The following is a 9,858-nucleotide window of genomic DNA, read 5'->3' as shown; positions in this document are numbered from 1 at the left end:
GTTGTCACTTGAAACAATGCCCATGTCTTTTCAGTTCTGATAAACATCTCATGAAGATAGTCATAAGGAAGAGGGGGAAGTGATTCCTATTTGTCAAGAAAATACCTGGAAATAATAGTGAAGAATAAGATCAGCTCCTAACTTCCCAGACTAGTTACTTTCCACCATCAATAAACTTGCCCCATTTAAAGTCCAAACTACCTAAGCTAATTAACCTACAGCATGCTCACCAAGGTAGCAAGGCAAGGCACTTGGGAGCAATACGCATCTTAATCAAGAAATTAACTGCCAGATTATATAAATCATTTATGAATTGCAGGGGTTGGAAGGGACTTGCAGAGATAACCCATCTGCTAATGCAGATGGCCATGCAGGTAGGCATCCAGATAGGTCTTGAATATCTCCAAGGAAGATACCATAACCCTGTGAGCAGCCTGTTCCAGTACTCCATGACCCTCACTGTAAAGAAGATCTTCCACACATTAGCACATAACTTCCCATGTTTTTGGGTCACTGCTCCTTATCCTGTCACTACAGACAACAGTCTGGCTTCATTCAGCTGCCTCCTGCACTTCAGATATTTATAAACATCATCAGATCCCCTCTCAGTCTTCTCTGTACAATCACAGAACTCTACTACTCATTACTCAATCTTTACTGTTATTTACAACTTGTTTATGTTCTGGAAAAATTCTCCCCTCCTCCAAAAAGCAATTCATCTCTGAAAATACTTACTCTAAACCAATAATAACCATTTATTTCAGGCATGTGATGAATCCTTCCATAATCATCAGTTGTTAAGTAGTTTCTTCATATCAGGGAATAAATAAAGATGCAGGACATTGTAACTTTAATTGCCTAGTAACGTGATGTTTCGGCAAGTTGGAGCTTTTCCTACCAGGAAGGAGTTCTTGTAACACAAGAACTGTCAAATGTTAAGAAATCTCTACCACAGTTTTCATGGCTAGCTTTGTTTTTCTTACAATCAGAATTTTCATGGAAGTGAAAACTTCACTCCTATTCACAGGAAAGTTAAATGATGCATATAACATTTTGAAATCTTCCTTACTATAGGCTCAGTGTAGCAAGGTGTAAAGTAGGGAAACAATATACAGTTGTAATCACACCAGCTCTACCCCACTATAGCAAACTAGGGTTCAAATTACCTGGCTAAAAAAAAAATCCCTAATCTTCTCCTCCATTAAATGCATTCCTATATTGTTCTCAACAACATACAAACACTATACATTTTTTAAACAGGTAAGTACATTTAAAAGTCACCTTTCAAATGCTGATTCAAATCCATACCATCATGTAAGCCACTGCTGCTGAAATCAGACTTGGATTCTAAATGAAAAAGAAAAAAAAATACATTAAAATAATGTATTTGCAAAACCGTATTTTGAAGCCTTAGAGAATTCAAGCATTTCAAGTACTGAAATTCTTCAAAATATACATATAATTCTTGTCTCACATTGTCTTTTCTTTTTTCCTCTTATTTTCTTAAGATTTGAAGCTGCAAATTCAAAAGACTGAGTGGAATTTCTGCCTGGAATTGACAGGGATGTTATATTAGTACCTGCATCTTCAGATTCCTCTGCACGGTCTCCAAGCTTTGGTTTTCCTTCTGGTAATTTTATTGCTGATGCAAATTTTTCTTTGGGAGATGGAAGAGCCACACTACAAGCATTTCTCTTGGAGGAAGAATGCAATGAATCTGATACAGAGCTATCAGAATCTGTATCTGAGCTTGAGGATGAAGAAGAGGAGCTGGTAGTACTGTACGTTCTTCTAGCCCCTCCTGCATTGTATGACTGCTTAGCTGACTCTGGTCTAATCTGTTTTCTGCTATCATCACTACTATCTTCTTCATCTGTGTAATAATTTATTTCAGGGATTCCAGCAGGAACATTTTCCTGCATTCTCCTGCTTGCTGCAGATGTTGCTCCAGATGTGCCCGCATTCTCATGAACTGGAGGAAGTAAAAAAGATGAAGCATCCCCAGGATTGTCCTCGCTATCTTCTAGGAACCGACTCTTCTGCAAATCTTCCTGCTTCTTTTCATTTTCCTCCTCACAACAGTTTGCATCCTTTGAACTAGCAATCAAGTCAGGGTCAGAATGAGCTACCTTTGTACTTCCTTTCTCTATATATTCACCATTTGCTTCAGTTTTCTTCTCCTCCTCTCCAAAATCACTCTCATAGAAAGTGTGATCCACTTCACCATCTGATGAATCTTCAAATTGGTCCATAGTGAAGTGCTTCCTGCAACCACCAGGAAAGGTTTCCAAAAGTCAGCATAACATCAAATGCAAGTATACTTTTAACGTAATAGTTTTATTCCTCATTCTTTTAGCTCTAGTAATTTGTAATTCTTAAGTTAATTATGTTACACAGCAAGGGAAAACTCCATAGTTTAATTTTATAGTGAGCAGAAGTATGTAGTGCCATATTTCTTGCAGAAACAAGGTGTTAGCTCCTATGTCAATCACACATGGTAGAAGAGAGATGAGTTTCCACTCCTTACTGGAAGATATATAAAAAACTACGCAAGGTAGGAGAACCAGAATATCTTAGGACATGGATGGTCTCTTAAAAAAAAATAGACAATTGTATAATCAAAGAATATTAGGATGTTATAATCACAAAATAAACAAGAGAGTTAGGCAAAGCAGACTATTGCAGGTGGAAGTATAACTGAAATACAACTTCCTGTTGAGAAACATATTTTTTGTCTCTCTACTGCTGCCCAATTCAGCAACAGAAGTTAAACAAAGAGTACCTCACTGATTATAAAGCCATTAAGTGTCTGTACCAAGCCTTATTAGATGTTTCTTTGCTGAACACAATCTCTTAAATGAGGAAGGGATTTAAGTCAAGACAGTGGCTAGAGGGCAGAGGGCCCCCACACACTCCTCACCATCAGCACCAACCAAGGAACGCTCATCTTCCCATTCCACATGACTACAAGTAGATGAATCACCGGTTTTCCACCGTGACTGAGCCAGATGATTCACAGCCAACATCCACTACTACCAGAATAAATGCAATTTAGAGGTTGTAACGTGCCTACAGAGCAGCAGCTATAACATCAACCAGTTCACTATCAAATGCTCCTTGCACCTTCCTGGCACAACCCACAACTGTTTCAGCCTCCTTCTTAATAGAAAACAGATGTGCTATACTGGTCCATTCCTTTCACTCAAACTCAACTTTAATTTTACAGTTTCCATCAAAAAACAAATAAGAGAAAACAGATGAAGAGATGGTATTTTTTGTTTCTATGCCTGTCACACAGCTTGGAGGTCTCTAAGGGACTTTTTTTTTTTTTTTTGCTATGTAGAGCAACACAGCAAATGAAAGCACATGACCACCAGAGAGATTAGATGACTGCAGAGCAAAAGCCTCCAAGTTAATGTACAAGCAATAAAATAAAAGACCAAAAGATAGCAATCTCCTGTACGACAGAGAGCCAAAAATACACAACTAGTAAACAGAAAACAGCTTACATAGGTATACACTGATACATGCCTATTCCTTACCTCAGAACATGTGTAGAGGTCAAATCAGGTAAAATCCCTAGAAATTGTGACTTGAACATCAGCTGAGATTATAGGATGGCAAATGCCTCCACCAAGAAAGGCAGGACTTGTTTTAGACTGCTACCATCTTGGCTGAACATGAGACCAAGAAAGAAAAATTTTCAAAGGCAGCTCTGGTGGAAATACTGTCATACATCTGTTATCATAGTCTTCCTATCACCCATAAATTTGAGAAGATAGCTAGGTCTGTTTAGAAGCTGGTTCATTTTGAGACTCTGTGTTCCAGGCATGTTACACTGCCATACAGCTCCTGATTAAATAGTCCTGTAGATGTTCCAGTCACCTGTGCCACCAAAGGTTGTATACCATCCAACCTGCAACTGATTGAAAGCATGCCTGAAGAAGACACCAGTACATATTGCTGGGTCAAGCCTCAGAAGGGACCAGCCAACTTCCCTTCCAAAACCTCAATGTGCAGTTCTGATAGCTCTCTGAGTGCACAGAAATCTTATGCAGAAGCAAAGAACCTCCAAGCAGCCTTGTAAGCAGAGGCAAACAAAACCAAACTGAAGTAAAAACCCCACTAGGTTAATGAGAGGTCCCTAAAAAAAAAAAAATAAAAAATGTTCCTGAATACCTCACTGTCTACTTTCTCATACTCTTCATTTCACACCATTGCAAGAAGCATCTAGGCTAAGAAATTATAAAGACACAACATATGTGACAAAACAACTGGTGGGAGATGTCTGAAGCATTCCAAACCTGACTGTGAAGTTTCAGAGCCTGATTATTTTACCAAGCCTTTCTTAAGCTAGCAAATTTATTAACTTTCCAGCAATGACAACATCACTTCAGCCCTCAGATTCTATGAAGCATTTCACTATTTCTTCTTAACTGCCATGATAAGTACCAAGCAGCTTCCTAACTAGGAGAAAGAAGCTTTGCAAACACCGCAAGTCTCAAATACATCACTTACAAACATCTAAGCATACAAATGCAAGCACTAAACATGCCTTGCACGGTTCATGGCAGGAAGGAACAAACACACACATTCACACACCACAACAAAAACAACTTCTGAAGAAGCGCGTTCCACAGGTCCCCGAGGGACCACCTTCAGCAAGGCTTCATTCCCACTCACCACGAGAAGAGCGCGGCGGCTCAACCCCAGCAGAAGCCCTCCGCTCACCCGTACGTGTCACTCAGGCAGCGAAACCCCAACTAATGACACTAACGAACGCGTTTCCCGCCTCAGTAGAGCTGGTACTGGCAGGCAGACGGAAGAACCAGTTACCACCCCTCCACCGTTTCCAATCAGTCCGCAGCCCCCTTCCCAACTACCTTCCACGGCGGACTCACCACCGCCAGGCCGACAGCCCAGCTGCGTTCTGGGAACGGCGCAGCGGCCACGGTAACGGCTCAGCCACGTCACAGCCGCGTCCCACCACCAGGCGGAGCCTCTTATCCCTCCCTCGTCGGGCGGGGACTGATGGCGGCGTGGGCGGGCGGGAAGACGTAAGAGAGCCGAGCGGGACCCTGCTTGCCCTGAGCATCCTGTTAGGCTTCTTTTCCGCAGGAGGGAGCTGTGAGAGCGGCTGTGGAGTTTGTTTCTCCGTACTGAGCTGGCGGTATCCTACACTGAAATGGGGGTAACTAGGCTGAAGCAATGGAGCATGGAGGTGAGGTGATGGGGCTCTATGAGTCTCAGCTTCAGGTGGTGGAGGGATCCTAGCTGAGGTGCTGGTGCTCCAGGTTGGAGTGATGAGGTCTAATGCAATGGTACCCTGTGTTGAAAAAGGCATGATTCATGGAATCATTAAGGTTAGAAAAGGCCTCTTAAAGGCACCTAGTCCAGCCATCTACTACCAATATTGCCCACTAATCCACATCCCCCAGTGCTGTGTCTATAAATTTCTTAGATGCATCCAGGTGTGTGACTCTACTGCTTTCCTAGGCAGCCTGTTCCCATGTCTTACCATTCTTTTGGAGGATAAACCAACCTGAACCTCTCCTGCCACAACTTGATGTTATGCCTACTGCTGTTACATGGGAGAAGAGGCTAACCCCGCATCACTACAACCTTCCTTGAGGTAGCTGTGGAGAGCAATAAGGTCTCTCCTGAACCTCCACCAGGCTAAACAATCCTAGCTCTCTCAGCCCTTCCCTATAAGGCTTGTGCTCCAGACACACTCTGGGGCCTCAGAGTCTTGAGAAGAGATACAGTACCTGTTTCTGTTAGAATGCGCTCCTTCCTCAAGGTTGAGCCTGACCTCTGTATCCTTAAGTCTCAGGATAATTATTGCGGAAACATACATGAAAACTTCAGGCAGAGTTTCATTACTTCCAGCACTGATTATGGCAGCTGTGATAATAATCTTCCAGTGTAAGAAGTAGTGTACTATGTAGAGTGGGAAAGATTGCAGTCACCATCCCTGAACGTGTTTAAGAACCATTTGGATGTGGTGCTCGGGGACATGATTTATTGGAGGGTTGTTAGAGTTAGGGTAGTTTGGTTAGGTCATGTTTGGACTTGATCTTTAAGGTCTTCTCCAACCTGAGTGATTCTATGATTTGAAGTAGCAATAGTGGGCCTTGGCATTTCTCTAGTAGTAGTAATGGGGCTTTTTAATAAGAAGGAAATAACTCCATGAATAGGAAGATGACTGGTTTATAGATTCAGTAATTCAAAACCAGAAAATTAAACTGTTCTTTGGCCTATTATTCATTACAACAAAGGTGTAATGACATGATCTTTTTTTTTGAGCGTGCTGAACTATGAGCTGAAACAGGTGAAGACAACTGTTGTGTATATGGTCCTATTTCATTTGGCACAAAGACACGTAGAGGCACATATGTGTGCACGTATGAGTGCATATATATATATACACATATATTTTTAAATGCATACAGTGAATGTGGCGGAATACTATGAGAGAAGGAAATGAAGTACAAACGAACAGCCTTATGTTAACCAGATTCTAATTCTACTTAAGCAACAGAGCATTTAATGGAGATTCTTCAACTTATCTAAGCTAACTTTTTGTATTTGATGTTGCATTTATGGCATTTGAGGTCCCTTCCAACCCAAATCATTCTGTTGTTCTGTTTCATTCTAGTTTCTCTTGAATTTTACTATTGAAATGTTGAATAATCACAACTGCAATTGAAATCAGTGGAAGCTGCATTTGGAAAACAGTGCTACAAAACACTAAGCATTCAAGAGACTTTATCTCAGGTACCTCACATTGTATTAAATAGGTACTTTTGTTTTTCAGGTGCATCAGGTTTCCATCTCAAATTGGCAAAATGTCATTGCCTCAAAAAGGGAGACAATAAATAGATTCATTTTGTAAAGTACTTATTCTGCAGAAATACAAGCAAGAAAAATAATGGTTTGTGGGAGAGCAGTTCAATTCAATTCATTTTCAGTAAAGGATAAATGGAGTCTCAAGGAAAGATAGTACACAGTAATAATAAATTGTGCACCTTTATAGCAATATGATCTAAGCCAGAAGGGCTCACAAAGCAAAAAGTAAATGTGAAAAAAGGCTTCATGAAAGTAATATGGAGCTGGTATAAATATACTGAAGGTGCAAATCATGCAGTACTTTGAAAGTGAAAGATGCAAGATCGTCACTTAAGGACAGATAGAAGATTACGTTTGTAATGCTGAGGCTCAGTTTGGGGTATGTCAGATAAAAGTTATTGCATTCCTTGCTCAAAGTTTAAAGTGAAGATGCTGAGTCTTCCCCAAAATCAGGCATCATTTCTATTTGAAAATGATCTTGAAAAAGCCTTTTATTTGTAGGAAAGATATTTGCTGTAATGCTTCAATAAGATAGAGTTCTAATAGCTGAACTCACAAAATAATTCCACGACGGAGGAAATAATTATAGAAAGATAATGGTCCTGATCCAAAAACTTCACTTCTGAAGTTGTTTTGTATTGTGCAGGAAAGTTGTTGGTTTTCTTTAAGTGCAAAAGGGGAAATTCAAATAACAGTGAGATCAACTTGAAAATTGCTATTGACTTTAGTGAAGGTAGGATGTCATCTGAAATACTATGAATTGTATTCTGGGTTGGAAAGGCAAAGAATCTTGTTAAAAGCTAAAAGAAAAGCAATCAAAGCTCCCCCTAGCTGCATGGATATACACCTGAGTTAATTTAGGTATATCTGATTCAGGGTATGATGTGTGAAGCTTAACTAAAATTGGTGGGATTACTCATTCAGACAAGAATGGTTTTTGTGCGTAAGCACTGCAGGACTAAACCTCCATCATAGGTAGGTTTATTTTTTATCTTCCTCTCCATTTCTGAGAGTTAACACTTCAATGAGGAAATAATCTCTCTTTACGCACAACTAACAATGTTACATGCTCTGCTTCAGGTTAATTTAAAAATTCAGATCCCTTCAGTAGTTCTGACAGAGGCCTGGACTGTTTCCTGAGCACACTCGTGGCAGAAGGCCTCTGCACGCTCTGTCTTCTTGCTTGTGTGGCTCATTCTGAAGATAGCAGAAGACGTGCTGATCTCTGCCCAGAGCCTTGTATTTTCTGAACTCTGAGGAATTAAATGTGTGCTGGGAGTTGGATCTCTGCTGTTTTCTGCCTGATGAGAATAAAATAACATTACAGAAAAATTCCTTGTACTTTGGGCTTTCTTTAAAAGCTCTTGGATTCTGCAAGAATCTCTCTGTTGGTCTTAATGATTGGGTGCACAGCAAGAGCTGTGTACCCCAAGCCCTTGGATGTAGCATCGGGGCGTTTGGGCACAGGATGGTTTGCACAAGAAAGGACTGTCAACACATCCGCATTCTTACTTTGTGTGCGTGATGATTTTTACCATTAATCATGTTAGGCACATTACTTAAATAATCAATTCTGGCTGCTGTGGATGGCCTGAGCCAGTGCTTAAAAGGTCTTTGTGCAATTTAATATCCACTAAATAGAATGAACTGTGTAGTAAAACTATTTAAGCCACTGTAAAGGAATTTAGATCACATTAGGGAGCACAGGCTCTTTTGGCTGATGACTAAAGGGGAAGCTGAAATCTCTTCAATGCTACTCTAGTATTTTGAGAGGAAATAGTTCTGTGCTGTGAACTTGCCCCCAAAGCATCTCCAAGGTGCACTACTGGAGCTGTAGCTATAGCGTTTTCACACCCATTCTATCCACGCTTATGGCCTTGGCTTGCTTAACATCTCAGATGCTCTGGGAAGTTCAGGCTTTGGTTTTTATGCACTCTTGAAATTTTACAGAAATCTGTGAAACCGTGGCCTTGGTGTTCACCTCTTTTCTTCACACAAACGGTATAATTAATCTTACAGCAGCAACTACTGAATTTGAATAAATGAAGATGTCCCCGAGCTCAGCAGCGATAGCAGTTTAAAAAGTAGATGTAGAGCTCTTTGACGCATTGAGCCTCCCCACAGTGCCAGTCTGAACCCGAACGTGTTTTCCAGCAGCCTCAGTGCTCCAGCATACAAATTTCTCAATGGGATGTTGCCCCGCAAGCGAAGCCCGAGAGTAAAGGAAGTCCCTCTGGCCGAGCCCGGCTTCCTGAGGGAGGAAATACAGCAAAGCTCGTGCCGTGCTGCGAAGCGTTTTCCGTTCCGGCCGCAGCGCCTCGAGGAGTTACGGAACAGCAGGGCACAGGGAAGGAAGCGGCGCCAGGTCAGCCCTTCCACAGCGGAGGCGCTGCCGGCCGCTTTCCGCGGGCCCCGCCTCCGCAGCGGGACCGGCCGCGGCCGAGCAGCTCTTCCCCGCCTCCCGCTTGGCGCCGCCTCCGCTCCTCCCCTGCCGGACCCGCCAGGCGCGGCGGGGCCTCCCCGCCCGCTGCCGCCGCGGCGCCGGCGTCCCGGCGCCCACCTGCGGGCAGCGCCGCTGCCTGGAAGCGGCCGGGCTGCCGGGCATGAGAGCCGGCTCCCCCGGCGGCCGCAGCGGTGCCAGTGGCGGCAGCGGCGAGAGGCGGAGGGAGACCTCGGCGACGGCGACCTTCGCGGGGGGCTGCCGCGGAGGGAGATGCGCTGGCTGCCCGCGGCGCCGCCAGCAGCATGCTCCCCGCGGCCGACAGCGCTAGCGGCAAAGCCGGGCAGCCCGAGGCGGCGGGGGGCGGCGCCGCGGGCTCGCACGGCCCCGGCGGCGAAACCGGCGGTCGCGGCGCCCCGGCGGCCGCCGGCGAGGAAGGGGCGGCGGAAGACGAGGAGGACGACGACCCCCGCGCGTCCCGCTTCGCGCTGGCGGCGGGGCTGGGGCTGCTGGCCGCTTCCGTCGCCCTGCTGGGACGGGAGCTCTCCGGGCCGGGGAGCGGCGGTTGG

At 43.8% G+C, this 9,858-nt stretch overlaps 1 protein-coding gene across 5 annotated transcripts in view; it reads right to left on the bottom strand.

Annotated features, from left to right (window-relative positions):
- Positions 1-4,970, bottom strand: part of CFAP97 (cilia and flagella associated protein 97) — a 20,175-nt gene extending 15,205 nt beyond the window's left edge. For 3 of the 5 annotated variants that reach the window (XM_042870681.1, XM_042870678.1, XM_042870682.1), the window contains exons 1-3: positions 4,902-4,964; positions 1,580-2,265; positions 1,282-1,347 (exon numbers count right to left, since the gene is read on the bottom strand). In XM_042870681.1, coding sequence (XP_042726615.1) covers positions 1,282-1,347; positions 1,580-2,252 — 739 coding nt within the window. In that variant the 5' untranslated portion in view covers positions 2,253-2,265; positions 4,902-4,964. Of the gene's footprint in view, positions 1-1,281; positions 1,348-1,579; positions 2,266-4,683; positions 4,821-4,883 lie in introns of those variants that run through there. The other 2 variants (XM_042870679.1, XM_042870680.1) reach the window with 2 other exon arrangements.
- Positions 4,971-9,858: the final 4,888 nt, after the last annotated feature.

Source organism: Lagopus leucura, unplaced genomic scaffold, assembly GCF_019238085.1.
Source record: "Lagopus leucura isolate 7727_CA_CO unplaced genomic scaffold, USGS_WTPT01 Super-Scaffold_100004, whole genome shotgun sequence".
Classification (NCBI taxonomy): domain Eukaryota; kingdom Metazoa; phylum Chordata; class Aves; order Galliformes; family Phasianidae; genus Lagopus; species Lagopus leucura.
Note: the sequence above shows the minus strand (reverse complement) of the source record. Positions and strands in the feature narration are given on the sequence as shown.